At 46.2% G+C, this 27,610-nt stretch overlaps 1 protein-coding gene across 2 annotated transcripts; it reads left to right on the top strand.

Moving 5' to 3' along the window:
• The first annotated feature begins 25 nt into the window (after positions 1-25).
• Positions 26-27,610, top strand: LHFPL4 (LHFPL tetraspan subfamily member 4). 2 transcript variants are annotated; one of them, XM_037055676.1, is made up of 4 exons: positions 26-106; positions 1,031-1,513; positions 24,064-24,300; positions 27,023-27,610. In XM_037055676.1, exons 2-4 carry the CDS (start codon positions 1,108-1,110, stop codon positions 27,121-27,123), a joined length of 744 nt encoding a protein of 247 aa, XP_036911571.1. In that variant the 5' UTR covers positions 26-106; positions 1,031-1,107; the 3' UTR covers positions 27,124-27,610. The 2 variants fall into 2 exon arrangements, with proteins under 2 accessions (XP_036911571.1, XP_036911572.1); XM_037055677.1 differs by lacking the exon at positions 26-106 and having other exon boundaries at positions 862-1,513.

Genomic DNA, 27,610 nt, shown 5'->3' on the forward strand with positions numbered 1-27,610 from the left:
GCCGCGCGGCGGCCGCCGCCTGGGCCGAGGCAGCCGCTCCTGGGAGCGCCGAGCTGCGGCGCCTAGGTTGTGCCAGCGCCGGACCCGCTGCCCGGACCGGGCCCAGGTTGGTGTCCCCGCACCCCCTCCCTGCGGCCGCAGCCTCCGTGCGCGTCCGGCCTGGGCGCGGGGCAGCCGCCCCCCCACCCCCGGCCCTGCCCGGGCCCGGCGGCTCCCCAGCTCCCGGGCGCAGCTCCCGCCCGCCGCCCGACCCTCGGGGCCCAGGCTGCCCGCCGGCCCCGGTCCCTCGTCCCCTTGGCCTGGCAAACCGCTCCTCCCAGCCCGGGCCCGCCAGTCCCCGGCTCCCTCCCAGCCCACGTCCATCCCCTTCCAGTCCGGTTTCTGAAGGACCCTCCGAGACCCCCGCGCGCCCGGAGCCCGGAGCTACAGCCCAGCCCCCGGCCCCGCTCTGGCCTCAGCCAGATCCCTGCACTTCGCCTTCCCAGACCCTCAGGCCACCCCGACTCCCCGTCCCAGCCCCCACATCACCTCCCCGACCCCCAGCCCTGCTGTCCCCTCCTTAGCATCTCGCAGACGCGCCCCCCCTCCACAGTCCTTTCCTGACACCCAACACCAGACCTCCCGCCCCTCGCACCAGCCCCCAAATTCCCTTCCCAGCTCCCTGCACACGGCTCCTCTGCTGAGGCTCCAACACCGGTCCCCAGGCTCCATTCCATCCCCGCACGGTCCCCTCCCCTCCGCTCCCCCAATTCCAGCCCCCAAGCTCCTTCCCCAACTCCCCCGTGACTACTTTCTAACCCTCCACTGCGGCTCCCCTGTCCTCACCACAGCCCCCTCACCCGGCCCCCCAACTTCCACATGGCCCCTTCCCGAGACCCCAGCTGGAGATCTCTGCCCACAGACACGAACCCGGCACTCTCGTGACCCTTTGCCAGCTTCCCCACGGCGGCCTCGGGTCTCCCCAGCGCTGCCCCAGGTCTAGCCCCCTTGAGTTCCTCGGCTCAGGGCGGCTTCTCGCGTGCGTCCCCAGCTCCCGCCCGGCAGCCCCGTGGTCGGTCCCGGGCCGGTGGCCCCCGCCAGCCGCCGCCGGCCCCGCCCCCGGGCACCATGCTGCCCTCGCAGGAGGCCTCCAAGCTCTATCACGAGCACTACATGCGGAATTCGCGGGCCATCGGCGTGCTATGGGCCATCTTCACCATCTGCTTCGCCATCATCAACGTGGTGGTCTTCATCCAGCCCTACTGGGTGGGCGACAGCGTGAGCACCCCAAAGCCTGGCTACTTCGGCCTCTTCCACTACTGTGTGGGCAGCGGGCTGGCGGGTCGCGAGCTCACCTGCCGAGGCTCGTTCACCGACTTCAGCACCATCCCGTCCGGCGCCTTCAAGGCAGCCGCCTTCTTCGTGCTGCTCTCCATGGTGCTGATCCTCGGCTGCATCACCTGCTTTGCGCTTTTCTTCTTCTGCAACACGGCCACGGTCTACAAGATCTGCGCCTGGATGCAGCTCTTGGCAGGTAGGGGAGGGGCTGGGACGGGAGTTCCTTCCTTCTAGGACCCTTTCTTGGAGGACTCGGAGACAGATTCTGCTCCTCTGTCTAGTGACACACCTCCTTGGTTGCCCTTCAGCAGCCACTGGTGGTGGCAGGAGGATTCTATGAGAGAGACTTTTGGGGGCAGGGGTCATAGCCCTAGAACTGGGTCTTCGGGCTGTGTGGTTGGATGTGGGCAGACTGCATTTTTATTGATGGGTTAGCATTATGTTACAGTCTCTGAGGGTCTCTGAGACTCTTTTGGCTATTTTAGGGGAAATAACTATTCTAACGAGAGGTCAGTCTAGGTATGAGAATTTTTTTTTTAGAGAGAGAATGAGAGAAACATCGATGTGTTGTTTCATTTATTTATGGATTCATTGGTTGCTTCTTGTATGTGCCCTGACCAGGGATCGAACCCACAACCTTGGTGTATTGATGCTCAAACCAACTAAGCTACCCAGCCAGGGCAGCAATGTTTGTTGCATTGAAAAAAAGCATGAGATGGGGACTCAAGAGATCTGACTTTGACCTTTAACTTTCTGACATCATCAACTTGGGTGTTTCACTTCTCTGAAGTTGGTTTTCTTATCTATAAAACAATGGAGAGGATTCCAAGAACAAATGAGAGTATCTTGTAAACTTTGAAGTGCTGTGCTAAGCTGTAGGAGGAGGATGTCTATAGTGTTATTCAATGTTTGAAATATGAGTGGTTGATAGAACCTGGCAACACGGGCCTCTGATGGGCTGGTGTTCATTACCCACCCTCATCCAATGCAAGAAGGGGGGTTCTGGTGCTACGCCCAAATGGAGATGAGTTCCTGGCCCCTCTAAAATGTTTGGCTAAGACAGACATCTTACCCAAGAATTACAAAAGGGTCTTTTGGAATAAAAACTGCTGAGACAGTTTTCCAGGATCCATTAGAGTCCCCCATGCCTGTCTGCCTTTCGATCGAAAACAGATTTTGAAGGTTCAGCAACTTGGGCATCTGCCTAATTTCAGGCAGGGAAGAGAGTTGAGCTGGGGAAAGTGGGGCCAGAGGATGAGGGAGGAGGGCTGAGAAGGCTAAGAAAAACTTTGGAGCCCTCAGGGTGAGATCAAGAAGGGAAAATGTGATGTTCATGCAGCAGAGATGGTTTTTCTTAGTATTCAAAGTATTCAACAAGCGTTGGCCTCTTCAAAAGAACCTCCCTGGAGCAGCTATTGTATCACTTGTTGATTTTTCTCTTGCTGAAAATATTGTAGGGAATTATGTTTGGAGCATGGGGTGTATTTTCTTGAAGGTCATCATTGAGGAGAAACCTCCATCTTTTAATTTTTTTATTTTGAGAGTACATTTATTAAAGCTGGAGACAGTGAAACAAAGAAGGGCTTAGGATAGAGGAAGCAACAGGGGACAGCCCAGGTGGGGCTGCTCTCACTCTCTAGAAGTGTTATAGGAAAGAAATGAGCCTAGATGGAGCTTCTTTGGCTCACTGAGGAGTCAGAGAAAAGGCATCTTGGGGACAGGTTCAGGGGGTTAGACTGAGATGAGCCGCCACTGCCCATGGCTCCTCTGGTTACAAGTTTTGTGGGATCCCTTACAGAGGGAAGAAAAGGGGAGGTGAAAGGTACAGGCATGCTCCCAGGAGGAGAAATTCTTTCTCATCTTTTAAAGGAGAAATATGATTTTTAGAAATGATGGAAGTCACTCAGGGCCAAGTGTAGGTGATCAAATTGACAATTGTCACTTGGGATGAAAGCCAAGGTGTGAGGGTAAAATCATGAAGCTGGTTTACTTCCCAAGAGGACTTCTACAAATTCAGGGAGGAATTACTGTACGATGGGAAGAACTACCCAAACTCCCAAAACAAATACTTTGAGGAAGACAGTGTTTATTCAGATGTGGACATTCTCATGGGCATGTTTCACTCCATTCAACTTAGATATGGGCCTTTTAGGATCTTTGAAGAAAGTGAGGAAAAAGAATTGTAGGATATGGGCCATATCTCCCCCTATTTCCCAGTGTTACCCAGAAAGTGATTTTATGTATTTCCATTCTATTCTCCTTCCAAAGGCAAGTTGGAAAGAATATGCTCAGTCGGAACCCCCAATTCCTCAGCCTTAGTTTGGAGCCTGCAGATGGGTTGCTGACCTTTGGCCTTTTAATTCTCTGTATCCCCGTGGATTTAATCTTGGGGATTGGATGAACTGTTCAACAAGCTCCATGTATTTATAAAATTTTAGGGATCTTAGAGATCAGCTCCTTCAAATACCACCTTCCCCTTCCCCTGGAAAGCTGAGCCTAGAAAAGTTACACTCTTACCCAAAGTCACACAGCCAGTGAGTAAACATAGCCCAGTGCTTTTTCTTCGTGTTGCTGTCCCATCCCGGAGGGCTATTATCAGAGTTGAGCAATTTATTCCATTTTGCTTAGAGATTTCTGAGATCTCCGGGTAAGAAACTGATACTTTTTGCTTAATAAATTGACATCAGGCTAGAAGCCAGAGCACTGGACTATGAGTCATGGTCTTGGCTGACTGCCTGTGACTTACCATGCAGTGTTAAGCTATTGTTTTTAGCTTAAATCTCAGTTTTCTCACCTGTACAAGGTGGGGGCTAATCAGTTAGATTAGTGGACTTGAAGTATCTCTTTCTGCCTTGTGGTGCTCCTAGAAAAACTCTTTCACCAACATCATTCCATTCAGAAAGTGAGAAATCAGTCTTCCTCAGAGAAACTGCAGAGAAACAAAGGGTCTTTTTTGTTTCAGATAAGATTTAGAATGCTTATTGTTTGTTTGTTGTTCAAGTGAACTATTATTCAAGTGTTTTAGAGTCTCCCAAGTGAAGAACACTGGACCTTTGAGAAAATACAGAGATACTTATTTCTTTGTTCTTCACCTACTTTGTTATCCTCCTCAAGCCAGGTGCTGCAATGCTGAGATCATCCTTGTCCCTAAGGATTTTAAATCTAAAAAATGCAATCCCTACTCACAAGAAACTTACTTTAACTGGATCACTGTATTGGTCAGCAGTCTTTCAGTGGCAAGTGACAGAAATCCAACTCAAACTGGCTTAAATAAATTAAAATAAAATAAAGAGTGTAGTATTTTTAACTCACATAACTTTTTAAAAAAATTTACTTTAATTGTTGTTCAAGTACCTCACATAACTTTAAAGTCAAGAGTATCTCACTTCAAGCATGGATGCATCCAGATGCCCAGGTAATGCCATTCTAACTTATCTCTCTCCATTTCTTGGTTCCTCTGTGTTGGCTTATTTTTAAGTCCACTTCTCTCTTGAAGGTGATAAATATGACTACTAGCAACTCGGAAATTGCATTGCTAGAGCTTAGCAATGCCTGTTGAAAAAGAACGTCTGTTACTCAATGGCTTCATCAAAAGTTCCAGGGCTGATTCTCATTGGCTAAGCTTTGGTCAGATGTATATCTCTTAATTAATCAGCATGATTTTGTCTAAGACCTCAGCCACATGCCCACCCCTGGAACACATGGACTGATAGTGCAGAAAGGTCAATTCTTGCAAAGGAAAGTCAAATGTAACCACTAGTTACACCAGAGTGATACTCTAGCTAAGACATGTGCAGACAGAAGTGGAAACTCAGGGCAATGGAAGAGGCTATGGGCTTAGTTGGAAGGTAAGGCTTGAGCAGGACAGGGTGTAGATAGGCATTCAGTGTGGGAGAGCATTCTGAATGAAAAGGAGGATCATGGGCAGAGGCACAGAGGTGAAAGAGCCACATTGGGATTCAGCGTGACATCCACATAAGGGAACTGTGGGAGGAGAAGCCAGGAAGCCACAATGGGGCCACAACATGCAAGGCTCTCAATGCTGAGTCAAGGAATTTGGACTCTAACTCTAACCAGTAGGCAGTTTAAAATTGCTATGACTATTATTATTATTCAGGAAAAATAGTTAACATTTTCTAAGCCTGTACTATATGCTTGACCATTTGCTAAACATTTACATGCATACTATCATCTAATCCTATGGAGTAGATGCCATTGTTGATATTTTATACATGAGAACACTGAGCCTCATAGAGTAAAAAGTCATTTGTCCAAGGACATACAGGTGGAAAGTGGTGGAGCTAGGATTATAACTTAGTCTTTCTGACTCTAAAGCCCATGGGTTTATTAAGGATCATTAATGGTAGAGATCATGGCAGGATATATTTGTCAGAAGAGTTAAAAGCAAAGCAGAGAGGCTGGAAGACCCAGGTGACTCTCTATGGAGTTAGGGGTCAGCTTTTGAGGACTTCTCTGGTCCTCTCTGTTAACTTTGACCTGATCTCTCTCATTTACTGAGGACACACAATGTGCTGGCTTCTGTGCTAGACATTTTCACATTTCATTATGTCATTTAATCTTCATCTGTTAAAGTGACTTGCCCAAAGGTCACACATCTAGTGAAAAGTGGAGCCGAAACTTAACACAAATCTAAAAGGATATAGAACCTGCTCTTACCACTGAACGGAAACCCTGGAAGTCAATACACAAATTACAAGTTATAGTTGTAAGCTCTGTGTACTCGGTGTTTGCCCATGGGATAGGTGAGCTTCATCAAAGGGAGATTGCTGGCTGGAGTAGACCACCAGGTTGGTCTACTCCAGGTAGAAGCCTGGTTGAGGGTCTGAGGAGGCAGTGGTTGAAGAACAGAGGACTTAGAATTCCTGCTCGGCCACTTCCCAGCAGTTTGGGCTTGAATAAGTGGGTTTTCCTCTCTGAGTCTGTTTCCTTATCTATAAGATGAAGATTATTACTGTACCTATCTCAGAAGTGGTAGAAAGAAATAAACAAAATGATGAGGGTAAAATGGTTCCTGGTGCACAGTAAACACTCAATAAATGGTCAGTGTTATTCCTGTGACATATTCGGAGTAAAGAGTAGTTGGTGAGGGGTCCTTGATGCTCAGGTGGAAGAGTTTGGATAGATGATCAAAGGCCTTGAGAAGTCATGAACTATCAGCCTGAAAGGGTCTTACCAATCAGCTTTGCCCAACTCCTTCACTTTACAGATGAAAATACTGAGTCCCAGAGAGAAGAGACTAGTTCATGGTCACAGGATGACACCCTCTATCCACAGAAAGGAGATGATTCTGACCACAGTTCATTCAATATTGAGTCCTACTACCTGCCAGGCACTGCCTGGTGCTGGAATCACAGTAGAGAACAGAGTGTGTGAGGCGATGGGGGAGAGCAGGGGCTGGATGTTCGTCCAGAAGTGAGATCTCCCAGCTTTCCAGATGTGCATCCGTACTCAGTGGGGGACTCTGGTCTAGGAGCAGCAATGGCAAGAATTCCTGTCACCACAGCTTGGAATGTACGTCTACATTCTCCCCCATTTCTTGCTGTTTGTTTCAGGTTTGGTCTGGGATTTTATTCATCCAAATAAGTCTTTGTTGATGTGTATAAACCTGCTGAGCACATTTCGGGGATTTCTATTCTTCCTCATCTTCTTTAATCTTCCTCCCCCAACTATCCCTCCCTCCTTTCTTTCCTTCTACCCACCTCCCTTCCCTCCCTCCCTAACCTCTTCCTTCTTTTTCTCACATCAGTCCATTACTGACAGCATCCTCTGTGTGTCTGGCACTGTGCTATGTTCTGGGAATCCTGATCGGGAGTCTTCACCGCCTCTTGGAGGCTCATAGCCTAATGGGAGAGGCAAGGAGGAAAACAGATCATCCCATCATGTATGACACATGAAGTGATTGAGTCATGTAAGGGGTCTTCTGAGGATACAAAGGGGACTTCTGACATTATTAAGGACAGCCAGGCAAGTCTTTCAAAAAGTGATGGCATTTGAGCTCAGTCTTAAAGAATGGGAAGGAAGAAGAAAGGGAACCAGGCAGAAGAGGCAGTATGATGGAAAGCATGGAGGCCAGAAATAGCCTGCTGTGTTTTGGGGACTACAAGCATTTCGGGCAAGGAGCAGCGAGAACTGAGATTGGGAGGTGGATTGTGGAGGCTTTCTAAACCATGGTAAGGAATTTAGGCTTTACCTGTAGGTGACAGATAGTTGTGTGGCTGCTTTTTGTTTAAAAATTTTCCAGACATTTATTTACTTTTGGAAAATTTAATATATGCACATGATTTGAAATTCAAAAGGTAAAAAGGTACACAATCAGACATAAGTTTCCTTCTTGCCTTTCATCCCTCACTGCTCCTCACAGAGGTAATCACTATTACTAGTTTCCTGGGCATCCTTTCCAAAAAAATCACATAAATATACAAGCAAATGCAAACAACATTTTAAAACACAAATTGGTTATCTATTGCTGCATAACAAGTACCCCTAAACTTAATGGCTTAAAGCAACAAGCATGTATTATCTCTGTTTCTGTGAGTCATCCGAATTTGGGAGGAACTAAGATAGTTTCGGCTCAGGGTCTCTCAAGAAGTTGCAAGGAAGACCTCAGTGGGGGGGATCTGACCAGGTGGGGCTTCGTCCCACAAAGCCCTATGTCATGGGTTTGTTTCCCAGTTAGGGTACGGTTAGGGTACGTGCCTGGGTTGCAGGTTTGGTCCCTGGGTGGGGGTGCTTTCAAGAGGCAGCCAATTGATGTTCCCCTTGCACAATGATGTTTTTCTCCCTCTCTTTCTCCCTCCCTTCCCTTCTCTCTAAAAAAAATAAATTACAACTTAAAAAAAAAGACCTCAGTGGGGGCTGTAGTCATCTGAAGGTTGACTGAAGCTGGAGGAATCTAGCTGCACTTTTGGCAGGAGACTTCAGAATGAGTGGAAAGAGACTGACAAAATGATTGGAGAGAGAGAGAGAGACTACACTGCCCACCTCCTTTCTTCGATAACAACTTTATTGAGCTAGAATTCGTATGTCACACAATTCAGCCGTGTAAGAGTACAGTTAAGTGTTTTTTTAGCATATTCACAGATTTGTGCAACCATGACTGCAATCAGTTTTAGGATATTTTCGTCAATTCAAGAAGAAGCCTCGTGGCCTGACTGGTGTGACTCAGTGAGCAGCTGGGTGTCGTCCCACAAACTGAAAGGTCGCCAGTTTGATTCCTGGTCAGGATACATGCCTGGGTGTTGGGCCAGGGCCCCGGTTGGGGGCATAGGAGAGGCAATCAATTGATATTTTTCTTGCACATTGGTGTTTCTCTCCCTCTCTTTCTCCCTCCCTTACCCTCTCTCTAAAAAATAAATAAATTTTAAAACCTAAAAAAAAAAAAAAAGAAGAAGCCACCTCGTCCTGTTTAGCCAGCACTTCCTAAACTGATTTCTCCATTAGGTTGCTCACCCTCTAAGCAACAACTAATTTACTTTCTGCTTCTATAGATTAGCCTGTTCAGGACAGTTCATATAAGTGGAATAATATAATTTGTGGTCTTTGGTGACTGGCATCTTCCAGTTAGTATAATGTTTTTGAGGCTCATCATGTTGTAGCATGTATCAATGCTTTATTCCTTTTTATGGCTGAACAATAATCCATTTTGTAGATAGATCACATTTTGTTCACCCAGTCATCAGTTGGTGGCCATTTGGGTTGTTTCCACCTTTTGGCTATTATGACTATTGCTAGAACATTTGTGTACAAGTTTTTGTGTGGGCACATTTTCATTTCTCTTGGGTATGTACAATACCTAAGAATGGAATAGGTGGCTCAATGGCAACTCTCTTTTTAAAATTTTGAGAAACTGCCACATTGTTTTCCAAACTGACTGCCCCATTGTGCATTACCACTAGCAGTGTATCTGAGGGTTCCCGGTTCTTCCTATCCTCATCAACACTTGCTATTACCTGAATTTTTTTAAATTTATTTGTTTTGGAGAGAGAGACAGAGACAGAGACAGGAAAACATTGATTTGTTGTTCCACTTATTTATGTATTCATTGATTGATTCCTGTATGTATCCTGACCAGAGATTGAACTGGCAAACTTGGTGTATCGGGATGATGTTCTAACTCACTGAGCTATCCAGCCAGGGCCTTACCTGACTGTCTGATTATAGCTATCGTACTGGGTATGGAGTGGTGTCTCATTGCAGTTTTGATTTGCATTTCCCTAATGATTAGTGCTGTTGAACATTTTTTCAGCATGTTTCTATTTTGTTTTAGAGGTTATAATATATAAGAAGAATATATACACAAACATTATTAGTATTTATCTTTCAATAGGAGATTACAAATCATTTTTTTCTTCTTGTGCTTTTCTGTGTTTTTAAATTTTCTACATATTTACTGTAAAAAATAAAATAGAAGCACAAGGAAAATCCAGTGCTAGACTAAGAAATTATTCTTTAAAGGTAGAACATTAAGTCATTTTGAAACCTGGATGTTTGGGGGCATCGAAGACCTTTTTGATCACAGACTTCACCTTGAGAAGCATCATTCCTGAAATCAGTAATCTCTGGCCTCATTATTTCTTCCTCTACATTAAAAGAATTTTTTCAAGAATAACTTTCTTTGGCATATTACAGCAACTGTTACCTGAGTACTAAAAAAAGATTATTGTGAAAGCAATGAAAAATAAATTTTCTAACACATCATAAAAATTAAAAGATAGGCAGCCCTGAGCAATGTGGCTCTGTAGGTTGGAGCATTGTTTCATAAACTGAAAGGTCGCAGGTTCAGTTAGGCATGTCAGGGCACAAGCCTAATTTGTGGGTTTGGTCCCTGATTAGGGCAAGTAGGAGAGGCAACCTAATCAATGTTTCTGACATCAGTGTTTCTCTCCCTCTCCCTTCCTTTTCTTCTCTAAAATCAATAAGCATGTCCTTGAGTAAGGATAAAAAAATTAAAAGATAAGCAAAATAGGTTGTGAAGATAATTTTGTTATGAAAATGTAAATTGAATGATGGCTTTACATATATTTATTTAGTTAGTTAGTTTTAGAGAGGAAAAGGGGGGAGAGAGAGAGAGAGAGATCAATTTGTTGTTCCATTTATTGATGTATTCTTTGGTTGATTCTTGATTCTTGTATGTGCCCTAGCTGGGGATCAAAGTCACAACCTTGGCAAAACAGGATGATACCAACTGAGCTACCTAGCCAGGACTACACATGTCTTAAAAGGAAAAATATGAAGCAATTATCTCAGTTCAACTTAGAAGTTGGGGTTATTTAGACAGAAAATGCACTAATAAAATTTTATTTCTGCAGTTCTGAAATGGAGTTGAGGCACATATTTGGGCCTTAATAAAAGGAGTGAAAGTGTGGTCATGAACACCTTCATTTTATTTTTTTATTTTTAAATAATTTACCAATTATAATTGACATACAATAGTGTATTTGTTTCAGGTGCATACTACAGTAATTAGGCATTATATAACTTACTAAGTGATTATCCCAATAAATCTTGTACCCATCTGACAACATGCATAGTTATCAGAACATTATTGACTATATTCCCTATGCTGTACTTTACATCCCCATGACTGTTCTGTAACTACCCATTCCTACATCTTAATCCTTTCACGTTTCTCACCTAGCCCCTCAGCTCTCCTCGCATTTGGCAACCATCACAATGTTCTCTGTATCTGTGAATCTGCTTTTGTTCTGCTTGCTCATTTCTTTTGTCTTTTAGATTCAACTGTTGAGATGTATTTAATGCCATTTTATTGTTCATTTTTTTTGATACTTCTTCCCCTCCCTCTCCTCTCCTCTTCCCCTCCTTCTTCTTCCAAAAGATCCTTTCACATTTCATGTAATACTGGTTTTGTGGTGATGAGCTCTTTTAGCTTTTTCTTGTCTGGGAAGCTCTTTATATGTCCATCAATTCTAAATAATAGCCTTGCTGGGAAAAGTAATCTTGGTTGTGGGTCCTTGATTTTCATCACTTTGAATATTTCTTGTCAGTACTTTCTGGCCTGCAGAGTTTCTGTTCAGAAGTCAGTTGACAGTCTTACGGGAGCTTCCTTGTAGATAACTAAGTGCTTTCTCTTGCTGCTTTTAAGATTCCCTTTTTGTCTTTAACCTTTGGCATTTTACTTATGATGTGTCTTGGCATGGGCCTCTTTGGGTTCTACTTGTTTGGGACTTTCTGTGCCTCCTGAACTTGTATTTCTATTTCCCTTACCAGATGAGGAAAGTTTTCCATCATTATATTTTTTTAAATTTTTATTTATTGATTTTAGAGAGAAAGAGGAAGGAGAGAGGAGGGGGAGAGAGGGGAGAGAGGGGAGAGAGAGAGAATATCTATTTATTGTCTCACCTTTTATGCATTCATTGGTTGATTCTTGTATGTGCCCTCACCAGGGATTGAATCCAGAAGCTTAGTGTATCAAGACAACGTTCTAACCAACTGAGCTATCTAGCCAGGGCCTCTGTCTTTTTTTTTTTTCAAATATGTTTTCAATTTCTTGCTCTTTCTTTAATCAAAGATCCCCATGATGTGAATGTTTGTATGTTTGAAGTTGTTCCAGAGGCTCCTTACATTATCCTCATCTTTTTTGATTCACTGCCTTATCTACTCTATTGATTCCCTGTAAATTATTCTTAATTTCAGTTAATGTATTCTTCATAGTCAGAACCAGTTCTTTTTTTATAGTTTTCATGTCCTTTTTTATGCTTTTGAAGTTCTAAGTTCATTTACTCTTCCTCTAAGTTCATTGAGCATCCTTATCACCAGTGTTTTGAACTCTGTGTCCAGTACATTACGTGTCTCTGTTTTGTTTAGTTCTTTTTCTGAAGTTTTGTTCTTTCATTTGGGACATGTGGTTATGGGAGGATGTGAGTACCACACTTATCTATGCTACCTGGTGTTGAACATCTTTTCCTGTGTTTCTTGGCCATTTGTATCTCCTCTTTGGGAAAATGTCTATTCACATCTTTTGCTCTTATGATTTTTAAATTAGGTTATTTTTAAAATTTTATTCACTGATTTATAGAGAGAGAGGGGGAAATACATCATTTTGTTGTTTCACTTAGTTATGCATTCATTGATTCTTGTATGTGCTCTGACTGGGAATCAAACCTGCAACCTTGGCATATCTAGGCAATGCTCTAACCAACTAAGCTACCTGACCAGGGTGAGTTATTTTTCTTTTAATTATTGAGTTGTTAGAGTTCTTTATACACTCTAGATACAAGTCCCTTATCAGATATATGATTTGCAAATATTTTCTTCAAGTCTATTGTGGGTTTGGTCCCCTGTCAGGGTGTGTACAAGAAGGCAGCCAATCAATGTTTCTCTCTCACATAGAAGTTTCTTTTTTTTTCTTTTAGATTTCTCTCCCTCTCTCTTTCTCTCTCTGTCCCCCTTTCTCTCCCTCCCACCCCCCCTCCCTTACTCTCTCTCTAAAAGCAATGAAAAATGTCCTCAGGTGAGGATAAACAATGAAAGAGCTCCCTCCCTCCTATTGTGACTGCCATGTGTATCACTGCATGGGCGTGCTCTGATCAGTGACCTATCAGTGGGCATTTGGGTTTACTTATTATACACAGTGGTATACAGCTTTCTCTTTAAGGCCATATGTATAACATACTTATGGAAAAGCACAAAAATCACCTGATCTACAGCTCAGAGTTCTGCAAAGTGACCATGATTATATAAATAGCATCCAGATTAATAACCTCATGCCTCTTTCTAATCAATGCCCCTATAGGTAACCACTGTCCTGTTCAAAAATGTAATGTGAATGGAATCACACTTTTTTTCAATGTTATCACTGTAAGATGCACCCAAGTTGTTGCCAATAACAGCACTTTGTTCATGCTCAGGGCTGTATAATATTACATTGAATAAGACTGCACCATTTATTTCTCTATCACAGTGTGAATAGGCATTTGGGTTGTTTCCCATCTGGGGCTCTGCACCATCTAGTTCATGTCTGTAGTGAACACAGCTGCACAGTTCCACTGGGAGCACCTGGAGGAGAGGATGGCTTGGGCATGATTGTGTGGGTTCAGCTCATGGATATATTATGCCAAACAGCCTTCTAAAGTTTGTGGTCCACTGTACATGGCTACTATCTAGCCCTGCCCCTCTAAATCCATAGGCTTTTTCCTTCCCTTGCTGAGGAGGAACCTAACACAGCCTCCAGGGACCTGTGGGTGGTGAGAGACCTAACACAGCTCCTCATTGTGCTTCACTCACGCTGCATCAGCTGAGCTTCCTGCCCAACAGAGACCTATCCCTCACATCCAGCTGAGGGTCCATCTACAGAGTCTGGATGTGAGGGACCCAGGCAAAAAAAAAAGCAGGAGGTAGCACATCAGAGAGGCCACATCAGGAGTGAGGGGAGTAGCCTTGTCTTCATCAGCTTGGGATGATGAAGAAAAATACCACGCATACACTGGGCAGTTTAAACAACAGAAATTTATTTCTCATAATTCTGGAGGCTAAGAAGTCCAAGATCAAGGTGCCAGCACAGTTGAGTTCTGTTGAGGGCCTACTTCCTGGCTTGCAGCTGGCTGCCTTCTTGCTTTGTCCTCACATAGCAGAGGGAGAGAGAGCAAGCTCTTGGTCTCTCTTCTTGTAAGGACACTAATGCCACCATGGGGGTCCCACCCTCATTACCTTATCTAACTCTCATTACCTACCAAAAACCCACCTCCAAATACCATCACATTGGGAGACTTCCGGCCAAGATGGAGGCATAGGTAGATATAGTTTGCCTCCTTGCACAACCAAAAGGACAACAACAAATTTAAAAACAAAAAATAATCAGAGCTGCCAGAAAATCAAACTGTATGAAAGTCCAACAACCAAGGAATTAAAGAGGAAACATTCATTCAGACTGGTAGGAGGGTGAGAGATAGGCAGCTGGGGTGGACAAGATGTGCACAAGAGGACCAGGCAGGTGAGGTAGCGGGTGTGGGGGGTGCTTAACAGGTGGTCCAGCATTTGTGTGCAGATAAACCAGGAGGAACAACTGAGGAGCAAGACAGACCATGCAACCTAGGGTTCTTATGTGGGGAAATAAAGCCTTAAGTAAAACCTGTGGCTATAAAACCTATGGGGGTTTGCAGCAGGAGAAACTCCCAGCCTCACTGGAGAGTTCACTGGAGAGACCTACAGGGTCCTAGAACTACACAAGCCCACCCACCTGGGAATCAGCACCAAAAGGGACCAATTTGTTTGTGGGTAGTGTGGGAAGTGACCAAAAGCCTGCAGAGAGCTGAGCCAGCCACATTGTTCCTTCTCGGACCCCTCCCTCACATACACAATCACAACACAGCCATGTGGGTTGCCCTGCCCTGGCAAATACATAAGGCTCTGCCCCTTACAACATAACAGGCAGCCAAGACAATATATATATATATATATATCTCCCAAATGAAAGAACAGATCAAAGCCCCCAAAATAGAACTAAGCAATGAAGAGACAGCCAACCTATCAGATGCAGAGTTCAAAACACTGGTACTCAGGATGCTCACAGAAATGACTGGGTATGGTCACAAATAGAGCAAAAAGTGAAGGCTATGAAAAGTAAAATAAAGGAAAAATATACATGGAACCAACAGTGAAGGGGAGGAAATCAGGATTCAAATCAATGATCTGGAGCAGAAAGCAGAAATAAACATTCAACTAGAACAGAATGAAGAAACAAGAATTCAAAAACATGAGGAGAGGCTTAGGAACATCTGGAGCATCTGTAAGTGTTCCAACATCTGAATCATAGGGATGCCAGAAAGAGAAGAAGAAGAGCGAGAAATTGAGTACTTCTTTGAAAAAATAATGAAGGAGAACTTCCCCAATCTGGCAAAGGAAGTATACTTCTAGGAAGTCTGGGAAGCTCAGAGAGTCCCAAAGAAGTTGGACTCAAGGAAGCACACACTGAAGCTCATCATAATTAAATTACCCAAGATTAAAGATAAGGAATCTTAAAAACGGCAAGAGAAAATGAGACAGTTACTTACAAATGAGTGCCCATAGGATTATCAGCTGATTTCTCACAAGAAAGCTTGCAGGCAAGAAGGGGCTGGAAAGAAGTATTCAAAGTCATGAAAGGAAGGACCTACATCCAAGATTACTCTATCCAGCAAAGCTTTCATTTAGAATGGAAGGGCAGATAAAGTGCTTCTCAGTTAAGGCCAAGTTAAAGGAGTTTATCATCACCAAGCCCTTGTTATATGAAATGTTAAAGGGACTTATCTAAGAAAAAGAAGATAAAAATATGAACAGTAAAATGACAACAAACTCACAACTATTAACAACTGAACCTAAAACAAAGCCAAAAACAAACTAAACAAACAGCTAGAAAAGGAAGAAACACAGAAATAGAGATCATATGGAGGATTATCAGCAAATGGGGGACAGGTGAAATGGGGGAAAAGGTATAGGGATAAAATAGACAGGGAGGTTAAGAATAGTGTAAAAAGTGGAGAAATCAAAGAACTTATATGTATGACCATGGACATGAACTAAGGAGGGAGTATGCTGGTGGGTGGTGGGATGCAGTGTGGAAGGGAATAAATGGGAGAAAGAAATGGGACAACTGTAATAGCATAATCAACAAAATATATTAAAAAAGCAAATATCATTACTTTGGGTGATAGGACTTCCACATATGAATTTTGTGGCGATACAATTAAGTCCTTAGCAAGCTTCTTGGGAGTCTGCTCAGGGACAGAAAGCCCTGGGGGACCTCCAGTCTAACTACCCAGTAATGAGTGTTACCTGTGGTGTGTCAGGTGTGGTTAGGGCGGATAAACAAAAATAGACGCCTCCTTCTAGGAGTGCTCAGCTCAGCGGATGTCCTTTGAGGACAGTGTAAGGGTATTATAATATAACTATTCAAATAGCTAAGCATAAAATGCATCATTAAAAAGACATATAGATGGAGGCATAGGTTAACACAGCTCACTTTCTCACATAACCACAGCAAAAATTACAACTAAACTACAAAACAAATATCACGCAGAATCATCAAAAAATTAAGCTGTATGGAAAGTCAACAACCAAAGAATTAAAGAAGTCACATTCATCCAGATGGGTAGGAGGGGTGGAGACTTGGAGAGGTGATGCTGAATGGAGGGTCACACACCCACTTGTGGTAGATAAAAATCAGGAGCGGGAGTGAGGGATCCCAGCCCCACACCAGACCATCTAGCCCAGGGTTCCAGTGCCAGAAAGGTAAGTTCCCATAACTTCTGGCTGTAAAAACCAGTGGGGGTTGGGGCAGCAGATAGAACTGTGGAATTCTTAAAGGGCCCGCAACAGGCTTAGGATTTCCACAGACTCACTCCCTCTAGGCTTCAGCATCAGGGTAGCAGCTGAAAGGGCACCAGCAGCATATGGGGAGAAATTGAAGTGTCTGGCATCCAGGAAAGTGCCAGAGGATGAGGCCAGGCAGCAGCATTGTCCCCTTTCTAAACCCTCCACAGAGGGACAACCCATTCTGAACCACACACAGCCACAGAGTGGCAACACCCCCAGAGACTCCATCAACCTGGTTCGAATGGGTTGTCCTGTCCTGGCGATTGGTGCTGCCCCATCCCACTTGCCAATGTGCTTTTCTAGAGTAGGCCATGCTACCAACACAAGAAATCAAAGCAGCTCTACCTAGTACATAGAAACAAACATAGGGAAGCTGTCAAAATGGGGGGGACAAAGAAATACGGCCTGAAAGAAAGAACTCCAGAAAAAGAACTAAACAAAATGGAGATAAGCAATCTGTCAGATGCAGAGTGCAGGGTTAAGAAGTGCAAATTGGTAGGTACAGAATAGACAGGGGTTTGTTAAGAACAGTATAGAAAATGGAGTAGCCAAAGAACTTACATGCATGACCCATGGACATGAACTAAGGGGTGTGGGGAGGGGGATTGCTGGAGGGAATGGGACATACCAGGTAGAAGGAGGCAAAGGAGAAAAAATTGAGACAACTGTAGTAGCATAATCAATAAAAAATATTTTTTAAAAAGACTGTCCTGGCTGGTGTAGCTCAGTGAATTGAGTGATACCTGCGAACCAAACAGTCACCAGTTCGATTCTCAGTCATGGCACATGCCTGGGTTTTAGGCCATGTCCCCGGTTGGGGACTTGAAAGAGGCAACTGACCCATGTTTCTCTCCCTCTTCCTGCCTTCCTGCTCCTCTTTCTAAAAATAAATAAATAAAAATCTTTTAAAAACTTATCTCAAGGCACATTTATAGCACAGCTTCAAAAAAACCCTCATGTATGTATTTTCTGTTACTAATTCTTTACCACTTCTTAGTCTTATCCTAATTTTATTCCCCAAGCTCAAGTATTATCTTTCCTTTTAACTCTCCTTTCATTTCTTAATTCTTAAAAGCTTAAGAGCATGCTGCCTGGTGCAGCTCGCTGGTTGGATGTTGTCCAGCAGACCAAAGAAAGGGTCCCCTGTTTGATTCCAGGGTGCATGCCTGGGGTGTGGGCCAGGTTCCCGTTTGCAGACATGTGAGAGAGAGCTGATTGCTGTTTCCCTTGCACAATATTGTTTCTCCCTCCCTCCCCCTCTAAAAAGAAATAAATAAAACCTTTAAAAAAGTAAAGTTTAAGAGCATTTCATGACCTGACATAGGTGGAAAAGGATTGGACACGATAAAACCATTTTATTATAAAAGTAGTACACGCAGATATTAAACACTTTCAACAGTACTGGAGGGTATAGAATGAAGAGTAAGAGCCCTCTCCTTCCTTCCTCCCAGGCTTCTGTATCCTTCCAAAGGGGGGAAAGCATCATTCCATACACATAAAGCAGAACCGTGCAGGGCATAGGAAAACACTGGATCCATGTTGATTTGATAAAAATTATGACTGCTGTCTTCAGTAAGCATCATGTCTCAGAAAGCTCGCTGTGTCAGCCCTTACAGAGCTACCATTCTTCCTAAATGTTGCTGTGCATTCCATAGTTATGTACATACTTTTTAAAAACCATACATGGGATCACATTATATAGATGATTCTGTACCTTGACTTTTAAATGACTTATTATATCTTAGAAGATTTTCCATGATGACACATACAGCTGTTCTCCATTTGTTTTAATGGCTATGTAGTATTCCATGGCATGTATACATCGTGCTTTATTTAACATTGCCTCTCAATAGACATTTCAGTCCTTCGTTATAAAAAGGGGGGCTCAGTAAGTAAGTACCCTGTACACATCCTTTGGGTACACACACAAGTTTAGCCATAGGATGCATTTCTGAGTCAGAGATAAGTGCGTTTACGACTTCTATGGACACCACTGTTAGTTCCCCACTTGCTCTACCTTCACACTGCACGGTGGAGCCTATCGCCATTACAGTGACGATGGCGACCACCCAGTCTGCCTCGAGCCTTGATGTCGCCACTCCTTTGATGACAAAACTGATGTTCTGAATGGAGAAGTGACTTGCCCAAGGACACACAGTTAATTTTTTTCCTAAGGCATACACATGATACCAAAATTCAGAAGGAAAAACATATCAGGACTAGGCTTGGCTGTATGCCTTAGGAAAACCCCAAATAATGATGATTTAATTACCCTTGGTTCTAGTCCCTTTTGTAAAACCAGTGCCCAAGAGTTAGGCAGTCCAGAGATGGTATGGTAGCTCCTTCCAGAGCTCTGCTCCACCACTCCTGGAATATAGCCCTTGTCCTCATTGTTGAAGATGGCTGCTAGGGCCTTCCTTACCCATCACATCCGCATTCCAGTCAGCAGGATGGAGAAATGAATGAAGAAAAGGGCAGCAAAGGACACACTCTAGCATCTTTATAAATCTATTTTTATAACACATAACAGATACATAATACATCTGAAGGCATTTTTACTTAGTCTTGTGGCCTAGTTATCCAGCTGCAAATAAGACTTGAAAATGTGGTCTTTATTTTTTTTAAGGGTTTAAAAAGTTTTTAAAGATATGTTTATGTATTTTAGAGAGAGAGGAAGAGAGAGATACATAAATGTGAGAAACATCGATTGGTTGCCTCCTACATGAATCCCAACTGGGGACTGAACCTGCAGCCTAGGTGTGTTTCCGGACTGGGAATCAGACCCCCAGCCTTTTGCTATATGGGACAGTGCTCCAACCAACTGAGCCACCCAGCCAGGGCGTGGTCTTTATTTTCAGTAGGCAAGTTCTCAGCTAAAAATTGGGGCTCTGAAGGGTGGGCTAGGATGGGAGTAAAAGATAGAAAACTGTACTTGAACAACAATTAAATTTAAAAAATTGGGGCTCTAATGGTAAGAAAGAGGGGATTAAATAGATATTGTAGTAAGCTATTGGTTTATGTCATGGTTTTATATAAAAATTCAGCTTCTACCCTCAGTGGTAACTGTTAACATGTCTTTTATTTCTGGAAAAAGACTCCTCTCTTTTGTTCAGTATTTTTCCCCCACTCGGCCAAGAGTTGCCATGACCTGCCTCCACATTACCCTTAATGATTTGCCAGTCCTCTTCTCCATCATTTGGTTCTCACAAAAGCTCTATGGAATGAACAGGGCAGATGTCAGGACTTGCATTTTACAGGTGACAAAAACTGAGTCCCAGAGAGGTGGACTGATTTTGCCCATAGTTGTGCACTAAAGAGACGGAGTTAAGCCTCCTGCTGAGGCTACACAGTACAAGGTGGACTGTGTTTCAAAACTTCGAGGAAAAAGGCTCAGTTTGGTGCTCGTGTGTCTTTAACTCCTTTCACACAGGCTAAGACTTTTAAATGAGGGAGCAGCCCTCAGGCTCAGAGCATTTGGCAGGCAGAGTGTGCAGCTAGAATCTAAGAACATTGTTTTGGTTTCTTTATACTTATATTTACATAAATAGTTTATAAATAGTTTCTTTCTATTTATGGCAAATAATCTTGGTTCCTTTTCCTTGATAGTGTAAATCTTACTTTGTAAGTAGATGCCTCTACTTTAAAAAATGAATCCATTCAGAGAAAAACATTAAGTAAAGACCTGCCTCAAATTGAATGCAGATCCCACCACTTCCTAACTGTGACATTGGATTTGATAACTTGGTCCTTCTGAGCCTCAGTATCCTCATCTGTAAAATGAAAACAATAATTTTTCCCACCTCAGATTTTGTTACAAGATTAAATGAAATCATGAATGTTGGGAGCTCAGACCCTTGGCACATAGTTCAGCACTCAATATTATTTGCTAACATTATAACCCCATTACTAATGATATTAATATTATTAATCTCAGTTTTGTCACATGTCCTGACTTCTTGGAGCAGAGAGACATGCCCCACCCGAGGGCCCCTTCCCCTGTACCAGTGGTTCTCAGCCATGGACAGTTCTGTCCCCCAGGGGACCCTTGGTGATGTCTGGAGACATTTTTTGTTATGACTGGGAGTGCTGGTGCCACTGCCATGTGGTGGGCAGAGCCCAGGGATGATGCTCAACATCCCCCAACGCACAGGACGGACCCATCATGCAGAAGGATCAGGCATGCTGCAGACGAGAGCCCCTACCCCATGCTGCACCCTGCCTTTGTCCCTTGCTTGAAGCAGTCAGTTCTTCAGCCAGGAGACTATTTTCAAAAGAGACTTGAACTTGGACTCCACAAAGAATTCAGCTTGACCTTCAGGCTGGGTTCAGCCTGACCTTCAGCCTGACCTGACCTCCCCAGTAAATGGGGATGGGGAAGGCTGCCTTGCTTCCAGTCATTCCATCACCTTGTGGTTGAGCCTCTTGGTCACTTCCTTGGTTTAGGCGGTCCCCCGATGGTCTTTTCCTGTCTTCCCTGAGGTCCAGGGAAGCCCATTGGGTTTGCTTTCCTTCATTCAGTTGATTTCTGATGTTTCCCAATCCCAGAGTAGCCTTTGGGGCCACACAGTCACCACCTAAAACCCTGCAGAGCAAAGGAGGCAGAGACGGAGAGAAATGGGGAGAGAGGCAGGCTCCAGTGCCGGTATCCTCTGAGCACCTTGATAATCAGGGTGACAGCCCCTAGTCTGTTTTCTTCCAAGCACTGTGTGTGGACTTGATTTTATTCCTCCACACACACCTCTGCTCCCTACACCAGAAACCATGCCTGCCAGTGTCCCCAGCACCCTGCCCGACACTCAGAATTTATACGTGAAATAAGCAAAGGGAGAGCCAGGTAAAGAAAAAGGCCAAGGGATAGACACAGAGAAGGAAGAGAAGAGAGATGGGGTGTTGAATAAATGTTAAATGATGAGAAATCTAACCAGGAGAGGAAAAGCGCGAGGGTCGACACAGACTTGCCCACGATACAGACTAGCCTGAGAGAGGGGACACGGGGATGTGAAGAGACAGGTGCAGAGAGAAACATGAGAAGGGTGGAGAAAGAAAGGAATGGAAACCTGGAACGAGAGAGAAGTGGTGAGGCAGAGGGAGACAGATAGGACGTGCGGGCGCAGAGCCAAGGGAAGAAAGCCAAGAGAGGCGCATGGGGTTGCATAGGGTTCTCGCTGCCCCGCGGCAGGAGTTGCAGCGGCGCGGCCGGGAGCTCTGGAAGCTGAATCGGCTTCTTCCGAGACAGGGGAGAGGAAACTCTGCACCCCGAGGGAGGGCGGGAGAGGAGGCGGGGGCTGGCTGGGTTGGCCCTCCAACCAGGATCTTTCCTCTTTCCTGCCTCTCGCTGAGGGGTGGAGAGCGACCCACCGGCGGGCGAAGGGCTGCGCCGAGTCCGCCCCTTCTCTCTCACCCCGGCCCCTGAGCCCTGCCTCCCACCTCCAACAGGGGCCTGGAGAGCTTTGCAGACGGTCGGGGTTGTCTNAGGGAGGGCGGGAGAGGAGGCGGGGGCTGGCTGGGTTGGCCCTCCAACCAGGATCTTTCCTCTTTCCTGCCTCTCGCTGAGGGGTGGAGAGCGACCCACCGGCGGGCGAAGGGCTGCGCCGAGTCCGCCCCTTCTCTCTCACCCCGGCCCCTGAGCCCTGCCTCCCACCTCCAACAGGGGCCTGGAGAGCTTTGCAGACGGTCGGGGTTGTCTGGGGGCGGGGTGGGGGGGAGGGGGGGGGTCAAGCTTTCTCGGTAGGCTCCCTCTCCTTTCCCGCCGAGTAATCGCCAGGGCATCGCAGGGCTTAGTCCTGAGCCTTCTCTTCGGTTTCCATAAGGTCCAGCCCCAGGGGTTCGCGTGCTCACAGCTCCCAAAGTTACATCTGCAGCACAGATCTCCCAGCCCCACCCCAGCGTCCCTCTCCATTTCCCTGTCTAAGCGGCATTTTCTAACTTGTTGAATTCTCTAACTCGCCCATCCCACTCTCGCCGCAGGCCTTTTTACACTTGCCATTCCCTCCACAGGGACGCGTTCCCCCGCCCTCAGGTGGCCCGGACTCCCCACCTGCGCTGAGCATCCCGGTGACGGAGGCCAGCGGCGCAGAGGGGCGGGAGCCCGGCCAGAGGGCGCGGCCCGTCCGTGCTGGGCCCCCAGGGCGCGGAACACAGCCTGGGGGCAGCGGGGACTCCGCCTGCCGCTCGGAGGGCGGGCGAGGCCGCAGGAAGCCAGGCGAGAAAGGGACGGAGAGAGAGGGGGCCTCACCTCACAGTCGAGCAGGATCCTGGGACCTGAGGAGTAGGTGGCAAAGCTGAGGGTCCCCTCCCGATCCTGGGGGACTCGATGGGGCTCAAGGACAGTGGGCAGAACTGACCCCCCCCCCCCGTCGTCATCGTTGTCATCTAATACCCAGTTAAACGCCCAGTGGGCTGGCGTGGGACCTCCCGGGCCCGGGCGCAGAGACGCAGCCGCCGGCGGGACCCTCGGACTTTTCTTGGGCTCAAGTCCTTCGGCCGCGAGCACTGCGTGGGGGGGGGGGGGGTGCGGGGTGGGCGGAGGTCANGGGGGGGGGGGGGGGGGTGCGGGGTGGGCAGAGGTCACAGCCTCTGGGCCTCTTGAGCCTGCTTGGTTCTGATTGGTCGTGTGGAGCGTGTGTCCCCCTCTGTGAGCCAATCAGTTATCAGAGAAATGCAACGTGCTGATTGGCTCACGTTTGAGTCCCACCCACTACTGAACCCTGGGAAGAGCCCCAGAAATTGACCAAAGTGGGTCACTAAACCCAGAGGGCGAGGTGCCATGTAGGGAGTATACAGGGGCGCGTTTGGACTCAAATGCTCTTTTTTGGCCTTGCCCCTTCTCCCCTCATCTGAAACCAAGCCCTCTCCTCCCCAATTATTTCCTTATTTGTGATTATTATTTTAATCAGTATGACTAGTTCTGATAATAATAATTACCAGAACCAGGATCAAACCCTGTAGTTCTCATCCCCGTCTGTTCTCTGAGCACAGTACTCAACTACGTGAATGAGAATGCATTTCCAGCATCTTGATGGGAAGAAAAATGGCGCTCAATATATATTTGTTGAATGAATGATCTAAATAAATAGTGATGAGGATGGGTGAGGGTAAATACGGCCAAGATGCTAAAGGGAGCTACGGGGGTGACCGCGGCTTGCTATTTTCTCACAGTGCCGGAAGGCTTCCCGGAAGAGGAGTTGATTTGGTGGGGTCGCGAGAGGGCATTGTGGGTTCTGGGAAGCTTCTCCTCTGCAAGGCAGTAGGTCATCCCAGGCCCAAGAGTTTCTGGAACCCGGAATCGATTAGCGGGATCTTGGGTTGATGAGCGGAGTGCAGAGGGTTCCTGGGGATCCTCGGGCACTGGGAAGTAATCATCCCCTTCTCTCTTCCTTCCTGACCGCGGCGGGGCTGGGCCTCGCGCCCCCTCAGCTCTGTGCCTCGTGCTGGGCTGCATGATCTTCCCGGACGGCTGGGACGCCGAGACAATCCGAGACATGTGCGGGGCCAAGACCGGGAAGTACTCCCTGGGGGACTGTTCCGTGCGCTGGGCGTACATCCTGGCCATCATCGGTATCCTCAACGCCCTCATCCTCTCGTTCCTCGCCTTCGTGCTGGGCAACCGGCAAACAGACCTGCTGCAGGAAGAGCTCAAGCAGGACAACAAAGGTGAGTGCGCCCCCTTTCCCCCGCCCCCGCGGGCCGCTGCGGCGGAGGGGGTGGGGGCGCGGGGCGGGGGGTTGGACCTGCGCCTTCCCGGCAGGGCAACTTCGAAGTCCACAGTGAGGCAGAAATTGAGAATGTTACCAACAGTACCACCACCTAGAAAGCAATTTGACGTTCTCCCTTAGAGCTGAACATCTACGTGCCTGTGACCCAGCAAACCCACCTGTGAGTATAAACCCATGAGAAACGTGCAAGAATGCTCTTGACAGTGGTTTGAAATTAGAAGACAACTAAAAACAGCCCTAATGGCCATTCACAGGAGGATGGCTAACTAAATGGTGATGTATTCACATCACAAGGTAGTTCATAATGGATTCAGTTATAGAAACAGAATGGGTACACGTTGAAAACATACTATTGGGGCTGGGGAGGGGCCAGGTCTAGAAGTTCTTCTAGAACTAAGTTCTAGAAGATGACACAGTGAAATTTACTTACTGATTGATTTTAGAGAGAGCGAGAGAAACACCAATTTGTTGTACCCCTTACTTATGCATTTATTTGTTGATTCTTGTGCGTTTCCTGTCTGGGATCAAACCCACAACCGTGGCGTGTGGGTACAATGCTCTAACCAACTGAGTTATGTGGCCATCCCTCCCAACACAGTAAGATTTTTACTGAGCTCAAAAACCAAGCATCACTAAGCAATGTATAGTTTAAACATACATATATTTAGGGTAATACTGTGGTTTTTTTTAAGCAAAGAAATGAGAAATACAAACAGTAGAATGGTGGTTATATGTGTTTGGGAGGGATGGGGCAAGCCAGGAGCAGGAGATGGCAGACTTATTGGCAGATGCACAGTTCTTGAATTGTGCTTTATATCTAGCATATTTCATATATAGTATATTGTACGTATTGAGTAACATTTAAATACAATAAAGAAAACTTACACATAAGACCAGAGCCTCAGGAGTGACCACTGTTGTCAGATGCTTATCTGTGCATCCTCAAACCTGATCTGCCTCTTTAACACAACTCTGAAACAGAGTAGTGTTAAGTGCTACTATGACATAAGACAGGTGTCATCCTAAACAAACCCCTCCTCAGATGGCTTTTTTGTGCTGCACTCTGGAGCATGTGATAAAGATCTCTATCATTTCATGAGAAACTGTCTTGCCTTTTTTTATCTAGTGCTTAGCATTGCATAAATAAAGGAACTGTACTTTCTTATCATTCTCCTTTTAGGGGCTATTAGTGAGGTTTCCAGGCTTTTACTATCACTGGCAATGCTACAATGAACATCTTTGTCTCTGTCATCTCATATACGAGTATCTTCTTGGTGTTTTTCCAGAAGTGAAACCGCACATACCATTGAAAAGATAGTGCCAGATTGCTCTCCATGGGAGGGTCGGCCTTCTGACCCAGGGGCCCACCCTGCCCGCTGAGCAAGGGGAGACACTGCCTGGCATCAATGGATAGACCCCTGTCTGTATAGGTGTGTGTTCTCTGCCCTGAGAAACAGTCATTTTTGTAGTCACACCCTTCCTTGAGCTATTAGCGTGAGCTGGGTCTATGTTTAGCACTTTCCATTAATTATATTTATCTCTTGGAGTTTCCCGTCTATAAAATAAAGAACATGGTGGTGATGACTGTCTCATTTGGCAGGAGGTACTTAATACTGTGGTGGAACCCTTGGACTTCGAAGGCAGGTTGTCTGTGTTGGCAGCAGGCTGAGCTAGGAAGGGACCACCTCCTGAAGCCTCAGTTTCCTGCATTTGTAAAAATGAGTGCGGTGAGAATGTATTACCTTATGGAGTTGTCCTGTGAGGAAGAAAGAAAGATGATGCCTGTAAACGGGCATGTGATGAATGCTCCGTAAAGGTGGCCACTCGTGGTGACTCCGAGTCAGGCCAGCATCAGGATCACCATTTTACAAATGAGAAGGTCAAGGTCTGGAGAGATTCAGTCATTTGCCCAAAGTCTTAGTGCTGGAGCCAGATTTGAGCCCAGGTCCGAGTCCAAAGGCCAAGCTCTTCCCCACTGCCTGCTCTCTTTTCGGGCCTTCCTGGGTTGCTAGCTGCTAACCTAAGTTCTGAGCCTCCTTGCTCCTGGAGGCTCCCCCGTGGTTTCTGTGGTCTTCGTATGCAGTCAGGGCCTGCCCTCTGGTGGCAGCATCCAGAAGTGCATGTCTAAGCCATCTACCCTTTCTGAAGGCGTTTGGTCTGGGATGTGACTGGCTTGAGGTAGCCCCACTCTGAGTCCTCTCTTCCCTCCCCAAATGCCCTAATATTTCAGTGTTAAAAGTGACATCAGCACCAGGGATGGGCGAGTTCAGTTCTAAGCTCAAGATGAGTGAGTTCATTTCTAAGCCAAAGACCTCTGGTACAGAAGTAAAAAATAGAATAAAGTGCTGTCTGTAATTTCCAGCAGGTAATATGGGCCAAACACTGTGAAGAGTACTTGACTGGCATTCTTTATGTCTCCCTGGCCCTCAGAAGCACCTTGTGAGTGAGGTTGCTCTGCCTGGCTTGCAGACAAGGAAGTTGGGACTCAGTAAGGTCCAGTGGCCTGCTCAAGGCTATCCAGCCGGTCAGAGGCCTCGGTGGGATTTCAGAGCCTGTGTAGCTCGCCCCTCTGCCCAGCTTTGCCCTGAGGATGGGCCAAGGGGAACTCCAATGTCCTGGTGATCTCTGACTTTCTGCAATTCTCTCTCTCTCTCTCTTAGATTTTGTGAGTTCTACAGTAAGCTCCGTGTTGCGGCCAGCGGGTGATGTCTCCAGCTGGGGAGTCCTTCCCTGCCCCGTCGCTCACTCACAGGGACCCTGAAGGCCAGGATCACAGCCCAGGAATTGACCTGCCCTCTGCGTGTCCCATCCCTTGGCCTCTCACCCTCCATTCAAGCTAGGAGGGAGGATCCCAATCTCAGACTGATCTCACCTGCTGGCCTACCAGCTCCAGACTTTGAAGAGTTGTCAGGGCTGGGTGTGGCCTGAAGAGGGGAGAGGCCCTGCAGACCCTACCAAGGCCTAAATGTGCCCCTCCCTCAACTGACCTAAGGGAGCTGGACATCCCTTGGGGAGTCTCCTCCCCTCTCCCCACCTGGCTTGGGGACTCTGCAGTCTCCAGGGGAAGGAGATGCTGTGATTCCAGTGCCCCGGGCTCTCTCATTCTGGGAGCTGCTGCCTGGCTGTATCTTTGCCTCCTCCCGCAGAAACTTACTCAAGATACTGCCCCAAGGCTACCAAACTCTTTCCTTCCCTTCCCTTTCCTCCCCTTTCCTTTCCTTTCTCCTTTACTTTCCCTTTCCTTCTTC

This window comes from Sturnira hondurensis, unplaced genomic scaffold (assembly GCF_014824575.4).
Source record: "Sturnira hondurensis isolate 20B ecotype Veracruz unplaced genomic scaffold, ASM1482457v3 Scaffold0008723, whole genome shotgun sequence".
In the NCBI taxonomy this organism is placed as follows: domain Eukaryota; kingdom Metazoa; phylum Chordata; class Mammalia; order Chiroptera; family Phyllostomidae; genus Sturnira; species Sturnira hondurensis.

Excerpts from the sequence above, each read along its gene's own strand:
- LHFPL4 (XM_037055676.1), top strand. The coding sequence starts at position 1,108 with ATGCTGCCCTCGCAGGAGGCCTCCAAGCTCTATCACGAGCACTACATG. Across the intron at positions 1,514-24,063 it reads CTGGATGCAGCTCTTGGCAG|CTCTGTGCCTCGTGCTGGGC; the intron begins GTAGGGGAGGGG and ends GCGCCCCCTCAG. Across the intron at positions 24,301-27,022 it reads GCTCAAGCAGGACAACAAAG|ATTTTGTGAGTTCTACAGTA; the intron begins GTGAGTGCGCCC and ends TCTCTCTCTTAG.